A 24,875-nucleotide genomic window follows, 5' to 3' on the forward strand; every position below is an offset into this window, starting at 1 on the left:
CATTTACTACCTCCCATGAGTTATTTATACACATTAATACAATTATCTTGATCCTTCTTTTCTCCAGGCTGAAGAGTTCCAGCTCTCTCAGCCTTTCCTTATAGGATGGATACTCTAAACTCTTAACCATCTTTGTGGCCCTTTTACTGGATCTGCTCAAAGAAGTTCATCTCTCTTCTGTGCAAGAGAGTCCTGAATTTTCAGGGATCCCCAACCTGAATCCAGCACTCCAGTCATGCCTTACCAGTGCTGGATACAGGGAAAGGATCATATTTGTCACCCTGCTGGAAGTGCTCTTTCTGATGCAAGCCAGGAGGCTGATGGTCACCTTTGCCATAAGGGAGCATTGCTGGATTGTGTTCAGCTTAGTTTCCCCTGGAACACTCAGATTTTCTCCTGCAGTGCTGCATTCAATCTGGCCAGCCTGATCCCTGCTGATTCAGGTTGGCATTTTTAGCTTTTTCTTGTGTTTAATGCTTCTGTGGCAGCTATTTCTTTGTGCAGATTATTTGGTCATTTTACATAATTACACTATTGAACTAATTAAACTATCATCCTGAAATCATGTCCTGTGGAGAGCAGTTCACAAAACAAGGCTCAGTGAGGCTTGCACCAAAATGGGACATGTAACCCACCTAACATATTGGGGTTTATTTCCTCCCTTTTTCTCACGCTTAAATGTAAAATAAGCATTATATTGAAGGAACCAGGCAAAGGCTAATTTGCCTCATTTGAATGTGAAAAGGAGCCCACATCCTTCCTGTGCCCTGCAAAGAATGCAGAAAGACTTTACAGAGAAAACAGATGTACTAATATGTATCACTTGTTGGGGGCAGGGGGAATCCAGGGTGCTGCCATTAAAGCAGTGCTGAACTTGTAAGAAAACAAAAGCACCAGCATACAAAATGTAGTTCTGGGAAGCTGACAAAGGTTGGGACTCTTTCCTTTTGCTTACATTTATGCTCCTGGCGTCCGAAAAACTGCTCTGAAAAAATATATATACAAAAGGAAACAAGGAGCCTCCTTTTTCACGCTTCATCTTTGGGGAAGATGGTTAAGTGCCCAAATGCAAACAAAAAGCAGAGGCTCCAGCCCAGCCGTAGGGAAATCTCCTGCATTTCAGAGACTATTGCCTCACTAGAAGAATACACTACTGACATCATAAGCAAAACAAACATAACTTTTGGAAGTATCCCTTGATTTTATTTCTAACTCTAACACTTAATATGAAAGAGTTTGTCCTGTTAGCTCACAAAAAGTGCAGGATTCAGTGGGGAGTTTTAATGAACTGATGGTTTTCAGCATGGAAGATAGAGAACAAATGAACTCAGATGTTATTTCTACATCTATGCAATCCAAGTCAGAGTTCTGTTCTTTCCTGACTCATCTGTTTATCCCTTTCCAAGAAGTTTGGCATTGAGTAGTCAGCACTGACCGGTCAGCTTGTGAATCTGCTGGTGTTCATAACTGCCCAAATTCAACAATTGCCTGATGCAGATTTGGCCCTGTAGCACTGTAGAGTCTCTTGCCAGCTTTAGCTTGCAGACAGGAGGCAGTAGCACGTGGCCATTTATAATTTATTATATATGTGTATTGTCAGTCCCAGTAATAAATAGGAAAATGCTTTAAAGTTTCTCTTAAAAGGCTACCCCAGACTTCCTAAATTAAAAACTGATTTTCCAAAAGCAGAGAAGTGTAGCAGTTACTCAGATTACTTTGTCCAGCAGTGGTAACTGCTGGTAACATCCATGGGTAGGTGCAGTGCTTAGTGAAGATGTTGTGTTCTTTTCTCTAAATGCAGCACAATGGACGTTTTCTTGCAGTCTGCAATACTGAAGTTCACTTCAAAATTGATATTTCCTGCTTGATCTGCTGTTTGCACCTTTGGAAAGTGTTCTTTATGCACAGGAGTTTTAAATCTATGGCACTGACATACAAATCTCCAGCTGTGGATAAGACAGGCTCAGTAACCTTGGAAAGAGAAATTTTAAGCCCACTTACCAAAATCACTTAGATGAACGTGAATTGAGCACAACAGCTTGAGGTGTTTGAGCTGCAGTTTAAGTGCTGGCTTGTTTTGTACAATCAGGGTAAATAAAATCTTGGCCTTGAACTGGTATCTCTGTATTGGAACAAACATCTTGATGCAGCACACTGCAGAAGGAAGGAAGCAGAAGAGAAATTAGATCACTTTCCTGCATTATTTCTTGTAAGTGTAGTCTTCTTACGTATGGAACACACGTTTCCTGTTGTAAAAATATTGTGGCAGCCTGCAATAGCCAAACAACAAGTTATCTGCTATTGCTGAAAACTGGAGTCAGAGTAGCATGTTTGGAGGGAAGTATTGGAAGACTGCAGATGATCAGATCTCTCATGCTCTGAAAAGGTAGTGACCATGAACTACATAACTGCTGCTGTGATTGCCCTCACAGCTATGGCTTCACAATGTGGAAGAAATAATAGACTGACTCTTCATACAAATGGCAATGTAAAGGTAGGAGTGCACTTGGTTCTTGCTTTTTGTTTTGTATCATCTGTGCATTTGGACAGAACCATGTAGATATCTTAATCCCATCTTCTTCATGTGCCTTTATCCTCTAGTGTACATGCTTTCTTTATCTGTCTGCAGTGATATGGGTTTGTACCCATATTCCACAGGTTCTCTTACAGCATCATTTAATCCCAGCTGCATGAACCGCACCAGCTGTGTTTTGTGATAGGAACCACAGAGGTGAGAATCCAATTCAGTAACAGAATTACCAATCACAGAATTGTTTGCATTGGAAGTACTTTTAAAGTTCATCTACTCCAACACTCTTGCCCTGGACAGGGACACCTGCCACTAGACCAGGTTATTCAAAATCCCATTAAACATTAAACATTTCCACCAATGGGACACCTGCAACTTCTCTAGACAGTCTGTTTCAGTGTCTCACCACACTCATTGTAAAACATTTCTTCCCTATCCAGTTTAAATCTACCCCTTTTCAGTTGAAAACTGAATTTTTAAAAAAGTCACTACTGGTCCTGGTAAAGAGTTTCTCTTCATGTTTCTTGTAAGCCTCCTTTAAGACTGTTTTAAGGTCTTTCTGGAGTCTTCTCCATGCTGAACAACCCCAACTCTCTCAGCCTGTCTACCTAGGAGAGGGGTTCCATCCACCTGATCATCTTCATGGCCCTCCTTTGGACCTGTTCCAACAGGGCTGAGGTCTGGTGGTGGTGATCTCAGAGCTGTATGCAGAACTCCTGGTGGGATCTCACAGAAGCAGAGTAAAGGAATCACCTCCCTTGACCTGCTGGCCACACTGCTTTTGAGGCAGCCCAGGTTTCAGCTGGCTTTCTGGGCTGGAGCCACATGTTGCCCGCTCATATCCAATTTTTCATCCACCTGTACCCCCAAGTACTTCGCCACAGGGCTTCTTTCAGTTCCTTCATCCCCCAGTCTGTACAGACACTGGTGATTGCCCTGACCCAGGTGCAGGACCTTGCACTTGGCCTAGTTGAATTTCACAAGGTTTGCACAGTCCCACCTGCCAAGCCTTTTAAGATCCCTCTGGATGACATCCCTTTCCCCCCAGCATGTCAATGCCACCCTCCACTCTGTGTCACCCACAAGCTTGCTAAGGGTGCACTTGGTCTCACTGCCTATGCCATTAAGAAACATCTTGAACAAGTTAGGCTTAGATGAGATATGAAAAAACAATTCTTTACTGTGAGGGTGGTGAGGCACTGAAACAGGTTGCCCAGAGAAGTTGTGGATGCCCCATTCCTGGAAGTGTTCAAGGCAAGGATGGGTGGGGTTTTAAGTAACCTGGTCTAGTGAAAGGTGTCCCTGCCCATGGCAAGAGGTTGGAACAAGATGGTCTTTAAGGTCCCTTCCAACCCAAACCACTCTATGATTTTATGACTAATTTGTTTATAATTCCTGATGATTGGTGGCCTTAAAATCTTTATTGCCTGAACCTTGTGACTCTTATGCAGGTCTCAACGTAGATTAAAAGATTCTGCGGCTTCAGATGCTCAGCCAAGCTGTGGACCGCAACTTGTGGCCACATTCTGGGGGCAGGTCACATAAAGGGCGGTAGACAAAGGACAAAAGTCTGCTCTTACTTTGTGTATGGGTGGTTTAATGTTCCTCGTCAAGTAGCTTCAGTGGCTGTTACACATGATCACGCTTCTCTCAGACCATACTTCCTACGGACATTAAAAATGGTAATTTTATCTGTCTCTCAATCGTGGTCAGATAACAGATGCACGCTTTTATTGTGGTAGAGTGAAGTGACCCACACAAGTAGCTGCAGAAGAGCAAAGTGAGAATCCTCACAAGACTTTCTCTTCCTGGAAGCACTCCAGGCACACAGAAAGGGGAAACCTTATGTATCTCATCTGGTTTTTGCATTATACCATTGCAGACAATCTTTCTGTATGGACTGATGGGGGAGGAGCTGGAGGACTGGGAGAAAAGAAAAACTGTAAATAGCAGAGCTGGAAGCCTTTCTTAGGAGAGGAAGTAAAAAAGAGAGGAGGAAATGAGCTTGGGATCTACTTTTTTGCTTGGTTTTTATTGTATAAAGTTGAGGGACCAGCTACATTCAACCCTGGTATTTTCCCTGGTGAGTTCTGAAAAACTATCATTGATGTGTGGGTCTTCCTCTTTTTTACAGAAGTCATTTCAGGAGCAGCATCACCAGGTGGAGAAGAAAATCTTTAGCTTAGTCTTTTATTCTCAGGATAGAAGTTGTGACATCCTTGATCTGGTTTCCTACCAAAATTCATCTTTCCCATGGAAAAAAATATACACAACTTCTCTTCTTGCTGTCCCTGTGCAGAAAAAAAAAAAAAAAAAGTCAGTGTTGCCTCCATGTTCTCTGACTTCAAACTATGCAGCCTCAGAGCATGCTAGAGCTTGGAGTGAGTGGCAAGGCAGGAAGGTATAGTCCTGATAATTGCATTGAAAGCAGGTCCATGAAGCACCCTAAATTTTAGAAGCATGTGAGAAAGGGAAGAAGAGTGGTTTACATTAAGTTGAGGGAACTATGCTGGGAACTCTTTTGAATGTACTGTGGCCATAGAGGACTGCATTAGGCTGTTCCTGGGATTTTAAATTATTATCTTGTATAGGACAGATGTTTCATGAACGTTAAGTGCAGAAAGCCCATTATATACACAAGTCGTGTAAATTTAAGCTATAAATGAAATGATGTATATACATACAAATACTACTTTAGAAATGTTTGTCTTGGTTCTCCCTTTCTTAGATAGCATGTATTGCTGCTGGGAGGTGGGCATGTGTTTGTCTGGGGTTTGGGCTGTGCTTTGTTTCCTCTCTTTGTTTTCTTAAGTGAGGAAAGGAGATTGGATAAAACTCTTTTCTGGTCTCTGTTGACATCAGCACATTCGATCTGCCTGCGTCCAAAAGAATTATGTCAAAGCAATTGCCTGCATTTGTTTCTTAGTGTGTTCTCCAGCAGCACTGTCGCTTGAGGGTCAGACTGGAATACATTAAACTGGAATTGGGGCAGAAACTGCAGCCAGCCTCAGGTCAATGATGCCTCTTGAGATTTGTGAAAGTGACACTTCTGGGGTTCATTGCATTAAATTCCATAGCATTTCTGTGTCTAGTCTGGGTGAATTACAGAGGCAGATGGGATGGTTAGTTTCACATTCTCCCATTTAGTTCTGTGTCTATGTGCCTAGAATAAAGGAAAAAGGCTTGCATCTGATTTATTTTGCAATATTTCAGAAAAAGATGTTTTTTAATCCATGTATTAAAGCTCTTTGCTTCTATGCAGTGTTTATGGCTTATAGTTAGGAAGATTATCATGATTGCTTCATCTGTAAAATTCTATTTCTGGAGTCTGGCCTATGTGATCCTTGGTACATCTTTTGACATAAGCCTTTACAAGGTTTAAAAAACACAATTGCATGTGTGCTTAACAGAACATCCTCATGCTGTAGGATGTAGCTGGGGTTGTGCCAGAGGGAGAGAGGGAAAAATGCATCCAGGAGGACAGAAAATATAAAGGTGCAAAAATGCACAATTTAAATGGTAATTTTTCTTAATTTTTATTAGTAGCTCTGAAACCTTGTCCTCAATCAGCTTTCCCTAAGCTTCTGCCCTATTAGAGACTGAAGAGTTGCCAATCATAGTTTTGAATCTTGAGAACTGTTAATAGGAATGCCAGGTATAGCAGAGCTGGAGTGGTGAGGGGGTGTGTGAATGCCTGTACACATACACGTGCATACACACCACACTTGGACTGGCCTTTTTTCCTCCCTAAAATTTTTACAAACTTTCTTGCTGTGATTCATTCTGCAGAAGATTTGTACTACACATTTGCTGAAGACAAGATGTTTATGTTTGTGACATGCAACCAAGATTTTACTATGCTGTGTGTGCTGTGTTTTAGCAGGCATCACTTACTGAGAGTAACCAAAAGTTTGAAAAACACATTTTTTCCAACTGTTGAACATAAAAATAACTGTAGAACCATAATTAAATTTAATTAGATGTTTGTATGAAATAACGCCTTCTAAATCTCTGGAGTGGCATATGTGAACTAGTCCTGAGCTCAAGTAATTGAGATTATTTTATCTGTTTTATTTGCAGAATTTACACTGCAGCATTCGGTCATAAATGGGTTCATTCCAGAAGCTTAAAATGAGATGATGCCAGCAACTGGCACAAATCAAACACTTACAGCCTTCCTACTCCTGCACATTGATAGGATTAATATTTTCTGGCCAAAGGCCCAGGTCAAGATAGACAGCATGCACAAAAGCTTGTGCTGCCTCCTTAAAAAACACCAAATTTAATTATTGGCAGTCTGTGAGATGAAGCAAGTTCAGTCACAAGGGCCGCACAGCTGAACACATGGTCCTCAGGAACCCAAATGCCTAACCCCAGCCTTGAGACAGGTAGCCAGAAGCTTTCTTGGCAGCACCCAGTTCCCTTGGCATGCAGAAAGGGAAGGAGAAGACATGTAGGTGTCCTGAGTGACCTGGGTGGTTCCTGCAGGAGTGGTGCTCGTATGCATTCATTCTGCTTAAAGGATCTGACTTGTTTTCCTGAAGAAGGTAACTAGTCCACCAGTTCATCCTAAAAGGATGAATTTGGGAAAGGAAATATCTGTGAGGTATGGATGACTCTTTTCCACAGCATAAGAGGTCATCTTCTGTGGCCAGAGTGTGCTGGGATGAGATCCCAGCCAGATCCCTGGGACAAGTTCCCAGTGGCAGGCAGCAGATGAAGTGCGTTGCTGAAACAAGGAGTCACTGGTGCTTTCTCAGTACCAAAGCCATTGGTACAACACCCATTGGTTTCCTAAAAGTGGTTTCCTTGGCATCTCAGTGTGAGAAGCTTTGTACAGTGAGGTTTTGTGTGCAGTCAGGTGCTGGGAATTGAGAGAGGCTGCCTGCAGATCCTGCAGAAGGTGAACAACTGGGTGTCAGCCGTACTTAGATGGCACCTCATCCCCAAAAGCCTGGGGTTTCCCCGGAGATGCTTTGTAAGCTGTGAGCGAAGGCTGCCAGGATCAACACCCTGCAAGGAGAAGGAGAGTTTCTTGGTGGCAACACAAAGCGCAGTGTGACACAGCGACCACTCAGCTCACCTGCAGGAGCTCCTGCTATGTAACAATTAACCCAAGCCATGTGGGCGTGCATCCTTTCTGATCGAGCACGGTTACTTTCACAACTTCGCAGAGGTGGGCAGTACCTCATAACCTGTGATGCAAAGGGTTAATTACTGGTTAATTGCCTATAATACATCATTGCTGAACGAGCAGAACAAACTTGCCTGTTCACAGCCTGGATTGGAATAATTTTCAGTCGTGATGTAATTTCTACCTTTGCTAGATCAGAGCCTGCTGTTATGAAATTTATTCAGTGTAAGAATACTGCTATACCATGAAAAAAATAACAAAATTCCCTCTAAAATTTTTGCTTATAACAAAGCCTTCTGTAGCCCAGTGCTTTCAGTTATTTAATTACTCTTCCCTAAACACTCTTCCAGTTTCTCCAACAATTGTTTTTGTAAAATGGAGCAGCAGAACCTGATACATTATTCACGGAGCAGAGGAACAAGAACCAAATGCAGCGTCACCATAACCTACCTACTCATCTTTTGATTTTCATTTGTTTGTACAGCTGAGGCTTGCATTAGCCCTTTTGGTCACAGCCTTGCGTGGGGAATTCATGTCGAGCTGATTGCTTCCCAGGACCCCGGGTCTCATATTCAGTCTCTGCTTCGGAGGATAGAGTCCTCTCTCTCCCTCTCATCCTGTAAGTATGGCCTGGATTCTTCATTCTAACAGGGTGATTTTGTACTTGGCCCTACTAACACCTAAACTGGTTACTCCCATTTTTCTGCATACCCCAGTTGCTCTGTGTCAGGCTTGTTCTTTTGTGGTTTGTTTTCTGCCATTTTCAACCTCGTGTCTAACCAAAATGACTTAACTTTAATCCAGGTCACTGCTAAGGCCATTAAATAGTAAAGAGATCATCACCAATGCCTGTGAAATCCAATAGAAACCCATTTATTTGCTAATAAATAATTTCCCATTTACAGTTACACTTTGGTTTCCTTAATTTATCAGTTTTTTAATACTTCTAATATGATTGTGGACTTAAAAGTGACTCCAGTATAAAATAGGTTTAAGGTTTTAGCCTGATCTTATACGGTGCTCTCCACCAATGGAGTCCTGGTCTCCATGTGCAGATGGAGACACTCCATATAGGCTTCAAAGCATTCATAAAGACATTCTACAGAACAAGTCAAATGACTTAGATTTGTAATACTGTTAGCAATGCTGCCTTCATCAAGTGAACTTGTAATTTTTGCAAGAAATTACATCAAATTAGTTTGACAGGATCTATTTTCCTTAAAGCCAAGTTAATTGACTTTAATTACAGAGCTTTGAAAAACGGTATTAATTGAGGCCGATATTAGTTGTTCCATCCTCTGCAAAATACTGGAAACTCATCCAACTGGCCTGTAATTACTTTCTACCCTTCTCAAATAGTAGCCCAGTATGAGCCTTCTTCCTGTCCTTGGTCCTTCCCCAGGGGCCAAGAACTGCTTTAGATGCAGTAGCAGCTCCAAGGCTACCTCTATAAACCTTCTGAGACAAGTTTATTTCTAGCAACAAATCTGAATCGCCCAGAATCGTTTATCTGCTGCTTAACATCCCCTCTCCAGGGGCTGCTGTGGTGGGAATCTATTTCATTATCATCATCATAAACAGATCATCCAGCCTTTTACCTGTGTGCTAATCGGAAACATTTACTGAATAACTTGTACTGCTGTCATATTGTTATGAATGAGTCTACAGTTTTTATTGTTCAAGATTCATCTTTCATAATCTGCTTAGAAAAATTAAAAATGTGATTTATGACTTTATGTGCCTTTATCTTTTTCTGATATCTTCTTGATTCCTCTATATAATATTTGTTTTAGTTTTTTGCTTCTTATTATCTCTTCCTCTTTCCTTTTTCTTGTACCAGTTTGCTATATAACATTTTATATGTTTTTTCACTTCCCTGGTAAGCCCAGCTGTTGGGTTTTTTGTGTTGTGAGTTATTTTTATCTAGCCCATTTCCATGGTTGTAACACTGTAGGCATTTAGGAAACATCTTACACTGTTTGCAGATGTCAGCAACTTTCTGTATGTTCTGCCTTCAGCCTGATTTGACTCCCATTTGCTCTAGTTTTGTGAAACTGCTTCTCAGAAAGCGTGCCCTAGGATTTTAATTTATATATCTATAAAGAGCATACGCTCTCATATTGCATAAAATTCTGGTCTGGATTTGGTTGCAGACAATGTTAGCTCTTTGCACAGGAAGTGTTGGTCCTTTTCAGTCTAAACACCCAGTAACCTTCTGGTCTGTGATGGTTTCTCTCAAGACAAGTCTTGAGCGGAGATGCTAAACCAGGTATGACTCACAGGCGGTTCAGGCGTAGCTACATTACACAACCAGCAGTGAGTCGTGCTTGTGCCAGCACTGCTGCTCCTGCCCATTGCAGCCCCTGGCTGGGGCAGGAAACCAGTGGGTCCTGCTGCACGTGGGGTGGGTGTTTGTGTGACCACGATGGGGTTTAGCTTGTGTGTGGTGGAGCTCAGCTCTTCACCCTGCGGTGATCGTGCTGTGAACTGCTCCTGTCCCCTTTGGTGCTGCAAGGCCAATGCTGTAGATGACTCAGGTAGCTAATTGGCAAGAACTTAATTGCACAGGGTTAGGAAGGCAAATCCTTTTTTGAATTTAGGGGTTAGTAACTTGTCATTTGTAGCCTTTTGGAAAGTACAGGCCTGTGTTAGGGCTAGGCGACATAAGGTCTCCAGAGCAACACAAGAGGGGATTTTGTACTTCTTGTATGTAAGTGCTGAAGAGGCTCATCATCCCTGTAACTCTCCAAGATTATTTATTTCCAAGTTGTCAATCACTCGGATGTCATTTCTGACACATATGGCCTGGCACCACCCTTTTCCCTTTGGATTGTTAAAATTGGCTACAGCTATTTTGGTTAATAATATAATTGTCTAAATATAGCTATTATTTGTCAAGAGTAATATTTTGCATTGCTACTATATAGGCAGAGGGTTTATCTTTTTTTTTTTCAGAGTCCTGTAATTAGCATATAAGCAAATGAAAAGGGTCATCTTCTCACAGCCTTTGCTTTGGTTGTGCTGAATGTGCTTGGGGTTGCTTACTTGACTGGACTCTCCCAGCCAACCTAGCTTAGAGTGTTAATTTGTTCTCTGTTGAGAGGTCCTTTTCCCTCTACAACACAATCCACAAATCTGACATGTGTCCCCTGTGCTGTGGGGACAGCACAGCTGTTAATTTCAATGGCCTTCAGTTTTTCGTCTCTTTGTGCTGGGAAACAGGGAGGAACTCCAGACAAGATCTCCATGAATTCTCAAGAGTTGTGTATTTCATGAGGTGTACCACAGGGCAGTCATTTTCAGTGAAACCCTCCCTGTCTGCTCCAGATTACCATCCAGTTTTGCCTTTTTGGTTTAAATACACAGAAACAGAGAAACCTCTGTGGGCTCTTCTTCACTGAGGGTGTAGATTATACCTTTCGGTTCAGCTTTCCTAGCTCTTCCCTTCCCAAGCCTCCCCCTGCCTACTTGCTACAGTGGCAGAATGAGAAACAAAGAAAGTCTTGATGCTTTGCAAGCACTGCTCAGCAGTAACTTAAACATGGCTGAGTTATCAGCGTTGTTTTGGTCACAAAGCTAAAGCACATACAGCAGGGTTTGGGATGCTGTGGATAAACAACCCCATCCACACACAGTAAACATACCTAAGGTGTTATCTTGGAGTAAGCTGCTGATATACACTGAAACCACAGTGGCAGCAGCTGGGTTTGAGAGGTCTCACTGGAGAACTTTTCTGTGAGTGTGTGAGCATAGGCAGGTTCTCTGTGTGTCCCCATTACTGGTGTAGTCAGTACCTTCAGCCCTCACTGCCTTTACCACGATGTGGTTGCCACCCAGTTTGGGGGACCCCGCCTGTCAGCATCTTTACTGCTGTAGATGAAGCCAGCTACAATGATGGTGAGAAAACTGGGGTTTTCTCTGTGAGCTGGCTACAGGCAAATATTTGCTCATGTTTAGGAAGGAGAGTATTTTTCCCCCAATGTAACTGGACAAATAAGAGATTTAAATAACTCTATTAAAATATTAGCAGTAGCGACCTAGAAGAAATGAGAGTCCCTTCAGGAGGGAATGGTGTCTGGAAGGGTTTCAAAGTAAGTCTCCTGATTTGAGATTCAGCTTGCTCCCTTTTTCTTGCTGTCACATCCTCCAAATTCTTCAGTCACAAAACAGAAATGAGACAAAGCAGAGAAGGGGTTAGTTTCTTTCCTGCATGAGCAAAGGGGGATGGGAAGGAGCAGTGAGGGGGTTTTTTGAGAGAAAATATTTTTTATGCCTCTTTCATAGTCCACAGTGGCAAACAGGCAGAACTTCTTTACTGTGCCCTTCCCCTTTCCCCCCTTCCTTCCCTGCCCATCCTGATTCACATTTGGCACTCTGCTCTGTGCCGCTCCCATTACTGTGGGTCAGATGAACAGCCATTAATCCTGGGTAGAATCTAAAAATAAGAATTGAAAGAAAAAAATCAGAACAGTGTGAATCAACCTGCAATCATCTTTCTGTTCTCCTAATGGGTGAAAAGAAAGAGGAAATCAGTGGAGACAGTGTTTTACTTCTTCTCTTTCCAAGACAAAATTATTCTGGCATTTGCAGCAGTTGTTCTCTTGCTATAGGTTTTCTAATTTACACACTTAAAAGGCACTTTAAAATTTAGGCACATTAGCTCAAAATGCAGACCATCCACCCTCTTCTCTCTGCTCATGAATAGAGCTACCACAAGCAGCCTGATGAAGGAGGCATGTAGCTCGAAATCACACCGTTGAATTTAATGGTGTTCTCTCAGAACCAGGGATAGATCCACCCTTTGTGGGGATTAAACACAGAGTAAGCAGTGTGTTTACTGTATGTAGCTGCTGCCATCAGTTCTTAATTTCAAAGATTATTTTAACACATTTTAAGCATAAAAAAAATCCTATGTGCAGTTTTGAGTCTGATTTGTTCTTCAGTTACAGAGTGTAAAGCCTGGGGGTGTTCCCTCTGAAGTTAGTTACACATAAGACTTTTTCTTTTTGATTACTGGTGAAGTTTGGTGGTTGGTGGGAAAAGAAAAAAAAACAAAACACAGAAGAACATTTTCTCAGAATTGCTGCGTTTTTCTAGGGCATCTTTTTTCAAAGTAATAAAAGCCCCGAGACAATACAAAGCATAACTCAGTTACTGTAACTTTAAGAGATTGCAGCATGAGCCTTTAATTGCTTCTTGTGTTTTGTTCTGGTTTGGTTTTGCTGAAAGGGATGTATCACAGGGAGTGGAAGAGAATTCACTGCTTTTTGAAAAAGATGAGGCCCCGACATTCACAGACTTGGCTGGCAAAGAAGCTGCACAAAACCAAAAGGGTGGAGACGTGTCCTTTCATGGGCAGTTTGGAGGGTTTATCTTCTCTTCTTGCACTGGGGAGCTTTTGATTACTGCGGCTCAAACAGCACTGTGGTAATGCAGCTTCCTGTGGCCTTGCCAGGTGATGTCCCCACCAGACTGCTACCAGCCAGTCCCACCACCACAACTGCCCCTCAAAGAACACATGGACATGGTTATTTTTCCTCCTGCCCAGCTGGAACACTGACTTCCTTTTTCCTCTCTAACTTGCAGTAAAGAGTTCATATAGCTGTATGGATAATAAACAGACTGTCTAGGTTGTAGTAAATCTCTTGTCAGAGAAGGACCAAGATGTTCATCGATCTTCCTTCCTTCCTTGCCCTGTGCCGTGGACAGCTGTGCTCACAGCCTCTGCCAGAAGCCAAGGCTCTGGTTGTAGCTCAGTGAAATCCTTCAGCATGCACCTTCTCTTCCCTGGTCCTGACCCCCAAGGCTGGCTGAAATTGAGCGGGCAAGGTGAAGCCCAAACCTTCATTTTTCATAACTGCCTTTTAGTTTGGGTCCCAAAGGGGAAAAGAGGGAAGGCAAACACAGGACCCTGCTTTGCAGGCATGTGTTAAAACGAAAACCTTGTCTGCAGTGTCAGGAAGTTGTTGTTTCCAGGTCTGTGTCCCCAGACACTCAGTAGTGGGAAGAAACAGCAGGGCAGAACATGGCACTTCAATGCCCCCTCCAGGGTCTGCTCTTCTCACAGCAGCTGGAGCTGCTCCCTTTCCTGAGCCCCTTCTGCCACCATTGTAGAGGACTTCCAGAGCAACTGCAAGCTGACAAGAAACAATAGTAAGAGCCCTCCAGCACTGTAAAAGGCATTTGCTTTGAACCAGGGGAGTATGGCAGCAGGAGCTCAGCTAAGACTGCTCTTCCTGCTCTTCCAGCCATGGATGTCCATGGACACTGGGCAGCAGCCTGACTTTTGACTGCTGCAGATGAACAATTGAACTGCTGGGGTTTTTCTGCTCAACCCACTAAAGCAGAATCTGAAAGCATTAAAGATCTCCCTTAAAAATCAAATTATGCAGCCCAGGAATTTTTGAGTGTTGTTTTGAAACATACTTGAAGTTTTGCCCTGGTGTTTCTGGCTTTTTGTTCAGGAATATGTCTTTGTCTATGTGAGATTTTCTGCATATCTTTAACAGTCAGAGGACATCCAGTGGTAGTACTGTGTCTTCTCTGATTTACATTTTTTAATGCAGCATGACAAGTGTGGTGCACACCGTAGATTTGCAAGAATTCTACACAAATCTCCAGCTTTGTTCAAGGCTGAACCAGATCTATTCACAATGCAGTAAAATTATATTCTTTCTAGATTGGACCTTAGCATAAAATGTATCTATATAATGTATATATTGTAACCTGCAACCCACAAGCCTGGGAAACAATAGCACCCAGAAGTTTGAATTTTAAAGTATTTGTTGTATCTCTCTGACCTAAAAATTGTGGAATCACTGGGCAAACTGGAATGCAGGCAGTCCTCTAAAATGTCCCAGAGTTAACAGATAAAAACAAAAATAATGCAGTAAGTGCTGCTGTTTTATTCCATCTGTTTCGTTTGAGTTGGCTTGAAACTGACACAGTCTTAATTCTGGAAATCCAAAATGCTCCCATCAGCATATATATGTGGGTCAAAGAGAGGTCAGCAAGCAGACAGCATGAGAATTACTGACCTATATAAGACTGGTTTTAAGTGCCTATTTGTTGCCCAACTTGGAATGCCTTCCTAGTGACTTGTAATGGTCAAAGTGGGTGTGTGAGACTTTTCTGAAATTTGGGGAGTTTAATGTGTCTCAGAGTTGTGTTTCAAAATACGTAATCCATCAGTTTCTCTCTAGGGAGCTACTAACAGAGCATGGAAAGTAAGATGTTTCAACTTCAGGGTAAATTTCTGTGTTGATTGTTCCCGCTATACAGCCTGCAGGAGGCATTCTACAGTCCTTTTTAAAGTCTCTTTTAAAAATTCTTGGAGTACTTATTCTTGGAAAGCCTTTTCTGTCCTCCTTGAGTCTTCATGGTAACTCAGAATGTGGCATTTTGAATATTAAATCCCACAGTAGCTCATGAAATTTGGTTTATTTGATGTCGCAGACTGATAGTTCTGTGGTGCTTTCAGCAAAACATAAAGCACCAAGAAGATGGCCCTTAGAGATTTCATTTTTCACAGCCATGCTGGATGCAACCCTCGAGTTTGATTCATGCCTGTTCACCACAGAGACTGAATAAAAGCCAAGGATTTTGTGCTTCTGATTTCCTTCTAACATAACTATTTCCTAACTCAGCTTCCCTGCTGATGCTTTCCAGACAGGATTTGTAAGATTTGGTCAGAAAAAGGCAGTTGCCAGTTACCAGACCTCCAGCCTATCCCTTTCATGTTTTTTTTACTGAGAGAAGTTATCTTTAAAACATGCCATCAGATTTCATTCTAGAGAATTCCAGGAGGAAAGAGAATACACCCTGCTGGGTCTGAACCTGCTCTCCATCTCTTCAGCAGGCTGAAGCCCTCTCCTGTGCCAGTTCCCTTTCATGTGCAAGGGGTTGGAGGACAGAGGCCACACTATGGATCAAAGGGTGCAGGGCAGACAGGCTTTCCCCTGCGTCTCCCAGTACCTCTCTCTCAAACACTCTAAGGACCTATTTTCTCTCACAGTTCTAAAAAAAGAAGGTTCTGAAGATGTACCAAAAGTCAGGCTTTCAGCTGTGAGTTGCAAAAGCTTAGGAGAAAACTTCTGATGCTTGGAAGGAGTGAATTTACACCATTCTTCCCCCCATCCATATGCTTACTACTGCTGAAGCAAAGGTTAATCAGTACTTTTTGCTTTTCAGATATCACATGTTAGAGCTTTTACTTTTAAAATAGAAGCATGAAAAAAAAAGGAATTTTCCTGCTACTCTTGGACTTTTCCTAGGCTTTGATTAGCTAGCAGAGGATGGTTTTTGTTTTTGTTAATGGAGTGGATGTCTGGCTTTGTTGAGTGTTTCAGTTTTGGCTTCCATTTTGTATCAAGAACAAAAAGAAAAATTGAAGAAGGTGATTTATAGTAATAATAATAATAATTTTAATACATATCCTTAGCCTTCATCTGTATCCTACCTGAAAGTGATTAAGGTGCTATGACTATATAAATGATTAATAGTGATATAACAAATTTTATATCCTTGTCAACTAATTTTTCCACAGTGTGGGTGGAAATGACTCTTCTGGTTAGACACATGTTGGATTGCTTGCAATGTAAATGTTGGAGTCCAAGAAATGTAATAAGGACAAGAAAGGAGACAAATAACATAATGATTATTTTCATTTGTCTCTAAGGAAATCTCAAAACTCATGAAAATGGGGGGTTTTATGTTTTCATGAAAACATGTTTTACATTGCCCATATAAACACAACTTCAAAATAAATAAATTCTATTTGCTTGCATTAGTGAAGTTCATTTTAATTAGGCCAGTTGCATACCTTTTAACATTACCAGTGTCAGACTATGATAATGTTGTTTGACCCATAACTCACACATCATCTGAGAAATGCTGCCTTTCCTAGTGTAAATGGATTAAAAACTTATTCCCTTACTGTAAGATGCATAGCATATTGGATGAGCAAAATTGTGTGCTCATCTCTAGAGAGTTTAGTGTAAAACAGCTCCAGATTTTGTTTGGTGATCTCAGAGCAGGCTGAATAATTCCAACTCCAAATGCTGACATGCAGGGAGATGAAACTTTTGGATATTAAAATCCTGCCCTGTGATACTGAAGGAGATTAGTTTTTGGATTCCATTCATTGACACAAAGGCCAGTGCTGAATGGAGATGATATTTATTGAAACCCTGAGTAAGCTGAAATCACTTTAGGCATGTACATGCATACATGTATTCTCACACATTTAGCCAACTCCCCATGATGTTCTTTCTTTGAGCCAAGAACAGACAACTTTCAGGGACTTGGCTTGAAAAGATGTGTGCATGTAACACCCTCTGTCACATTTTACGAGAGGCTGCAATCAAGCATCTTTATACTTGGATTGTCTAGACACTGTGGCAGTGGGAGGGGACAAGTGAAAGAAAAAGCCCATTTTGTCAGTCATTCACTTTGCATCAAATTCTCCTTCCCTGTGTGCTGCTGTTGACAGCAAAAAGATAAAGCAAGCAAAAACCAAACAAAAATCAAGACATTCATAATTTACTGGTTCTCTATACATATAATTCCTAGTAATAAAAACCCAAACCATTTTTTTAAACTACCAGCATGTATGTATACCATCCCCTTGGTTTTTAATTTTTTTCAGAATAAATACTTTTAGCAATTTTTCTTTCTGCAGCTGATTTGTCATTTCAACTTTTTCCTTATCAATGTGTGAATGAAATATGTAGAGTTGTCATGTCAGCAGTTGTAAATTTATATGTGAAATACTCCCAGATTTCAGTGGGAATTTTTTTTCTCTTCTCAGCTGAACGTTTGTGAACGAGCAACAAGAAAACCACTTTCCCTCCCACTGGTCTCCCAGATTTCATGTTTCCTATCTCCTTTTTCTTTAATTTTCTTCTCTACTTTTTTCATTAAAGCACATGGAGAAAAATAAGAGGAGAAACAGAGCTGGGAGGGGAAAGGGAGGAGGTGATAGAGTTTCACAGGGATGTAAGTCTGCAAGCCAACAAAAAGACTGTGAAATTCTTTAAACAGTAAATCCTGCATATCACTTAGTTGCTTTGAGGTGAATAAGCCCATGTTGCAGCTTTTAAGCAGGCTGATTTAATGGCTTACTCTTCTCTGCTCAGGTGGTCAGCACCTCTCCACCCTTCCTGCGGAGCTGGGATTTCTCTCCTGGTATCTCCCATGCAGCGTTTGCTCACTGCCCATGTTTTGCTCTTGGCACATCACAGCCATGCTTTCACAGAGGTGTAGAAGGGTGCCAGTAGTGAGTCCCAGACTCATCCCTCCCATCCAAAGCTTTCTTGCCTCTGCCCATGCGGAAAGCAGGGAAATGAGCCTTCACCTCACAGGGCTCCTGCCTTCCATGTGGTCCTGCTTCGCTCTCTGGCAGTGCTCATAGGACTCCTTGGTTCTGAGAGGAGCCAGGAAAACCTCAGTTCTGAGTGACATCTCCTGAGTGACATCCAGAGTCAGACCATGTTGCTATTGAAATGGTAAAAGAAGTAGTCATGATTCCACAAGCAGTTTTTCACAGCTGCTATGAAGCTGGCCAGGGCAGCTCCGCACCTCTCGTGGTCCCTGTGGGCTCACCTGGTGTCACTGCTGGTCCTGGGCATGCACACTACTCTGCACCTCCAGCTCCAACCCAGCTCACAGGGCGAGCAGAGGTGGCAGATCAGCATGGCTACTGCAGTAGTAACTTCAGCAGTGTGTTTTTCAGCCTCCAGGCTGCAAACCCCTTTCCCTCAACCAGTTGTTACTTTAGTTTCTTGAGGGATCCCAGTTCACGCTACCCATGCAGCAAGTGAAGAGTCAGGAATCCATTTTTCTGTTCTCCCCAGAAAGACTTAAACATTTTGGGGAGGGAACTCTGCTGAGGGGATATGGTGTCTTGAAGGGAATAATGAAAGGCAAAAAGGGTAGTTTTAGGTCAGGCTAAGAGCAAGAGAGGGTAGACCCATGCTAACTGCAGGCAATACAACTCTAGGAAATAAATTTTTAAAAAAAATTACAGCATAACAGAGTCATTTCGGTTGGAAAAGACCTCTGAGATGATAGCATCCAGCCTTTGACTGATCACCACCTTGTCAACTAGACCATGCCACTGAGGGTGTGTCCAGTCCTAAACCCAGTCTGGCTGGGTCTGATCCAATGGCAGTCCTGTGTGTGCCCTGTCATTGCACTCAAGATGATCTGTTCCATAACCTTCCTGGGCACCAAGGTCAGACTGACAGGCCTGCATTTTCCCAGATCCTCCTTCTGCTCCTTCTTGTGGATGGGTGTCACACTGGGCAAACAAAATGCTTGTTTTTCTGAACAGACCTGTAGAATAACTGGTAGTATTTGCAAAGTGTAGAAAATACCCTTCAACAGAAGTGTTTTTCTTTTTAATTAGGCAGGTTAGATGTGGGAAGCAGGTATCCAGACTGTGGACTGTCACAGAAAAACAGGGAGCTGCTGCATAATTTTTCAAGCACTAGCACTGGGGAAACATTCTTTTTCTGAATCCCATGAGTTTGTCAAAACCAATTTCCTGTGTTGATGTTGGAGTAAGGCATAGAAAATAGCCAGCCTGGCAGCTAGAGGAAAATTAGGAAATGTTTAAAAGCATAGACCTTTTTATTTACCCAAAGTGACAGATATTGTCTGAAATGTGAAAAGTGGGGGGGGGGGAGAAATGTATTTCACTATATATTTTTCCATTTTCTGCATTTTCTCTTTGTCTATTTACATTTTCTGAAAAAAAGTATGTCTAGTAAGTAACTTTTAAATTTTTTTTTCTGCCACATATATTCCAGCCCCACTGTTCAGAGTATGTTGTTTGTGTGCCAGGTTGCATTTAAGAGTCACTGTTACAGGTTCAGATCAAGGATGCATCCAGACAAGCATCTGACTCCCTAAGTTCAACACATCCAACTCCAGAAACTCAGGTTTTGTGTCTAGGTTCAGCTTGGGCCCGTAGGAAAGAGGTCAGTAACACCACCACATGGATTAGAGAAAGTTAGGGCTAACAGATGAAAGGCAACACCAGGTGACAGGACTAACCTTGCAGGGCTGCTTCTGATGCGTGGCAAATCACCCTCTGTCTCCCTCCACACAGAGAGAGGCAGGCACCTAAAATAAAAAGAGATTAACCCAGGCCCTGGTAGTGCCCTATAAGGGTACTGAACAAGAGGTTACAAGAATTTACAAAAACTTGTAGCAACCTTTTTGAAGCTGTAATTTTTGAAACCCTCTCAGTTTCATCCTGTGCTTGTACTGCAAGAATCTGTACTTGGAGTTGCTCTGCATTTGACGTGTTAATTCTTCTGGGACTTTCTCTAGTTTCTTAAGGTGTGTACCTTTGTCAGCCCCACCTTCTGCTACCAGTGGTTTTAGCCTTCAATTTGCTACTGCATGAAAAGGAGCTTCCTTTTTTTTTAGCTGTGCCCTCTGATATCTCTCTCCTGCTATAATAATTCTTGGCTCACTGTGGCTGCTTTTCTGCCTGCCATGCAGAGCTCCAGCAATGGAAAAAGAGTTTTATTTTCTTTAGGTGAAGTCCATTTGTGTGTAGTTGGCAAGGTCAAATATGAACCACAAGCTGCCTCATTCTTGGTTCTGAGGGCAGTCTTGAACACCTCCAGCTGCACTTTTTTGGCTGAGTCCTTTCCTTTGCCTGCCCATTGCATCCTCCTGGCAAAGGGTGAGCAAGATGGGTTTCATCCTCTTTGTCCCTCCGTGCAAAATATTGCCTGTCAGGGCTGGACAAAGATCTGCTGTTACCCTAAGAGCAAGCAGGATCCCCTTCCCCAGGCCTCAAGGAAGATTTTGTGTGAGCTTTTTTCCAACATGTTGCTGGTTATATTCAAACCGCTGCAGATTTTTTTTTCCAAAGTACCATAATTTCACGATTATAAGCCGCACCATTGTGACGAAAACCCGAAGTGTGGCTTATAATCAGGTGCACCTTATATATGGACAAAGAACAAAAAGTTGCTGTTTTAGTTTGGAGGACAGGTGTCTGCTGAGAAAGGCAAGAGCTTCTATTTGAAATGGAGAATGTAAACCCCCTCCCTTCAAATTATTATAATTTTGAAATCAAGGGGCTTTCAGGCAAAGATATGGCAATTAGGAATAACAGTTCTTTACTAGGGAAATGAAAATAGAAATACAGTACTACAAAGAAACAAACTCCAAACCCTGACAAAGTCAGACTACAACCTGACACCCCGTCAGGCAGGGTGTTGGTAGCAGTCCCATTAAATGGTGGCTGCATCCTCCTGCAGTGACAGATGTGATTCAGTTGAAGCAGTGCTCCTGTACAAGGTGCAGTTTCCCTCTAAAGGTCCAGTGGTGATGTGGAGAAATCCGGTTTTCCTCTGGAGTCCAGTGGAGAAAGGGGCTACCTTAGTGTCCCAAAACCTCTGTTTTTATCTTGGTAAGAAATGTTGGGCTCTTCCCCCTGGCTGGAGCAACTTCCAATGGGATGCAGTAATTTTATCAGTCCCACAGTGGGACTCAATGGGCCATTAGCAGAAAATGACTGGTTGGAGGAAGGATGGGTTGTGAAAAGGTAAAGAACAATGCCCTGCCTGGTTTCAATGGATGGCCCATTAGCAGAGTATCTGCCGTTGAGATAAGGATCACTGGTCCCACCCTCAACAGATGGTGATAGAACAGATACCTTTTATCACACTCTGTATTGTAACATGCGGCTTATAATCAGGTGCGGCTTATATATGAACAAAGAACAAAAAGTTGCCAACACCCGGAAGTGTGGCTTATACTCAGTGCAGCTTATAATTGTGAAATTACTGTACTTAACTCTTGAGCAGCGAACTTAATTTGAGCCCCATCGTATGTGTGTTTGGAGGAGATCTGGCGAGCATCAACATATGAGTACCTATCATTTCCTTCCTCTCCTAGGATTTTAGATAATGGGCTGTGTGCAATGTAAGGATAAAGAAGCAACAAAACTGACTGACGAGAGGGATGGCAGTTTAACTCAAAGCTCAGGCTACCGCTATGGGACAGATCCTACTCCGCAGCACTATCCTAGCTTTGGTGTGACTTCAATCCCAAACTACAACAACTTCCATGCCACAGGAGGCCAAGGACTGACTGTGTTTGGTGGAGTCAACTCCTCCTCTCATACAGGGACACTGCGTACAAGAGGAGGAACAGGTGAGCTTGAAAGTCTTATTTTAGTGCTCATAGTGTCAATCATGCATCTACAGCTGAGGCCTGACTGTCTCAGCATGTTGTTTTTAGGAAGAGTTATTTCATGAAATGTGTGAAAAATTGAAGTAGGGTGGATGTGGGTCTTCACCCCTACCTTTGCTAATTTGCAGGTTCACTTGGGGCTGAGAAATTATCTGTACATTCCAAATTTGGCTAACTGCCTCATCCCTCTTCTAGGGAATGTAAAGTGTGGGCTGAGCCACCTCGAGTAGTTTAACTTGGCATGGTTATGGCTAAACTGTCTTTTCAAACCCCTTTGCCTTCTTGGGATCCTGGGATGACCGTACAGAGTGAAGGAGGTGCAGTGCCCACTGGCTGCATAAGACCAGAGAGATGAGAATCATTCAAAAAGTTAGAGAGCTCGGGTTGGTTTGCTCCTCAGCAACTGGAGTCGCTTACCTGTGGCTTAGCCCCATCATCCCTTGAGGTTCCTTTCCCTTCTGTCTTTGTGATGGAATATAACCCACCTGTCTTTTTCTTTAGGTGTAACTCTTTTTGTGGCTCTTTATGACTATGAAGCAAGAACAGAAGATGACTTGAGTTTTCACAAAGGAGAAAAATTCCAGATACTTAACAGCTCGTAAGTTTTAGGCTTGGGAGTCTACTTTTTAATAGTTTCAAACTTAAAATGTTTACAATAATGTTTGCTTATGTTATTAGTAAAATCTGATGTTGTATATTTAAGTACGGAGGGGATTTACTCTATGCTTACTTAGTCATCCTTGCATTTTGTGCGCTTTTGCAAAGTGCTGTATTGTTGGGGAAAAAACTTCAACCACATGCAGCTTTTGTTAAAAAAAAAAAAAAGTGTTAGATTGTGTGATTTACTGCTCACATTTTACAGTATCCCCACATTCACAACTGAGACTACCAGCTCTGTACTTCATCAGTAGCTACAGAGGTTCTGCAAGGCATGTACTAACACTTTTTCCAATCTGCTGCAAGTATCCCTACACAGAAATGAGCTAAAAGCTGATTCACAAAAGAGTCATTATCCAGATTCACGTGCCAAGTTTAAAAGCATTTTTATCCTTTTAAAGGTAGGTGATGCAGCCAGAACTTCATAAGTTCTGTTGCATCTGACATGAAAACCACATTTCCATCCTGGAAATCATCAACTTAAAATTAATTTTATCAACTGCCCTTAGAAAAAAAAATCCCTTAGCGATTTAAAAATAACTTCTAAAACTCACTGTGCTATTGACCTATATCTGAACATCTTGTAATTCTTGGCTAAGAGCATAAAGTGGCAGGCTCTGTTTTATGTTCACTACTGCTATCATGCAGAGGTAAAAATGGGTTAACAACCAAGTATGTCACTTTCTAAAGGCTTTGTGATATTGGTCTTCTCTTTTTCTCTTAAATTATGTGAAAATGAGGCAAATTCACCCCTGGTGCAACTCCTGGTAATTTTAATATAGCAACTGCAGGGTTGGAATTGGCTCAATGTGCATTGAAGTTTAAAAAAAAAATCAGGTAATTCTGTAGAATATTTCATGAAGCTAAAGAGCTTTGATGTAGATGAAAGCACAGAAACTTCAGTTACGACTTGTAGAGGGAGCAGCAGTTTAAAACCTTTCTGCTTCTAAATTAGCAGTTGGAAAGGAGTCCTTTTTAAACCTATGATCCATTTTTGTTCACATTGCCTTGTGCTTTCTTAACCTTGCACAAACTGTGCCATAACTCAAAACAAGAAGTTCCACACATTTTAAATACCTTGTACATGCCAGTTGGTGAAATCTGGCGGTGTTCACCAGCACTTATGGAGCAATCATCCTTGGAGTTGGTGAGACAGAGAGATTCCCCTTCATGTCAGTGGCTGCAGTACATGCATTTTGATGCAGATAATTACTGCCTGGAAGAAGGGTTTCTAAGAAAGGAAAAAAGACCAAGCATTCATTGATTTTCCTGTAGGATTATAGAAGCTCAGTTCCCATCATAGTTAGGTCTATTTGCTTAGAAACATGGTCCTAACCACACCCCTGGAGTTGTGACAGCCAGACTGGGAATCTCCAGAAACTGCTTCTCTGTAAGAATGCTTCCTGCCTTCACTTACATCAGGAATTATATGAAATAAGCCCATTTTCCAAGTACTTGCTAATGCTGCTTGAAAATAGAAAGCATATATGTTCAAAAATGTAGTTTGCCTGGAGTATTTGGAGGGGTTTGGATTTGGGTTTTGCTTTAGCTCTCAACAAATGAAATTTGATTTGTGCTTTGGAGTAAGCATTCAGCGCAACACCTGAACTGACATACAGGGGGTATCCCTGTGATTTGAACCCAGAAATTTCACTAAAGGCAGTCTGGGTGAAAGAGGTACCTGCAAAATAGTTCAGAGCAGAGCCTGACTTTGGGGCTTCAAAGCACTGGGCCATCCCCAGCATTCCCACCACCACACCCTGTCTGGCCCCATTGACTAGCTGCCTCCTACCTCAGCTGCAGGTCTAAAATTAAGAGCTGTGAAAAAAGCCTGCATTCCTCCTCCTTTCTGGCAGTGCTTTGAGAGATTTAAGCTTCTCTGTCAAAGCAGAGGGAGTTGTTCCTGATACTGTGATTGTCTACGGGACTGCTTTTTTCCTCCCTAGATATGACAAAATACCTCCATCTAGTGGACTCTCCGCACAGTAAGGAGAAGAGATCGAATGGGACAATTTATCAAGCTCAGTGTGGCATAATGCCTCAGAAATATTCTACAGCAGCATAGGGGGGAAGGGTTAACACTTCACTGGCAATACTAGAGACACGAACAAAAAGGGCCATTTGCCTGACATACCAATGCACACAGGGTGTATTAAAATAGTGTCAACTGCCAGCCTCTGCAAAAACTATTTGCACTTCATGTTTCTTGAACTGTAAAATTCGAAGCGTCTTCTTTTTGACTAATCACAGCTGTTTTCTAGTTGTTTTCATTATAGTTCGTGCTCCTTTAAACTGTTAAATAAGTGAAGTTGAAAATCTAAAGAATTCACCTTGACA

General features: G+C 42.1%; 1 protein-coding gene across 4 annotated transcripts in view; it reads left to right on the forward strand.

Annotated features, from left to right (window-relative positions):
- The window catches only part of FYN (FYN proto-oncogene, Src family tyrosine kinase), a 141,039-nt gene that overhangs the window by 78,933 nt on the left and 37,231 nt on the right, over nt 1–24,875 (forward strand). For 3 of the 4 annotated variants that reach the window (XM_033055388.2, XM_033055385.2, XM_033055387.2), the window contains exons 3-5: nt 8,149–8,283; nt 21,585–21,842; nt 22,383–22,479. In XM_033055388.2, coding sequence (XP_032911279.1) covers nt 21,596–21,842; nt 22,383–22,479 — 344 coding nt within the window. In that variant the 5' untranslated portion in view covers nt 8,149–8,283; nt 21,585–21,595. The remainder of the gene's footprint in view (nt 1–8,148; nt 8,284–21,584; nt 21,843–22,382; nt 22,480–24,875) is intronic. The other variant, XM_033055386.2, reaches the window with a different exon arrangement.

Source organism: Catharus ustulatus, chromosome 3, assembly GCF_009819885.2.
Source record: "Catharus ustulatus isolate bCatUst1 chromosome 3, bCatUst1.pri.v2, whole genome shotgun sequence".
Lineage (NCBI taxonomy): Eukaryota > Metazoa > Chordata > Aves > Passeriformes > Turdidae > Catharus > Catharus ustulatus.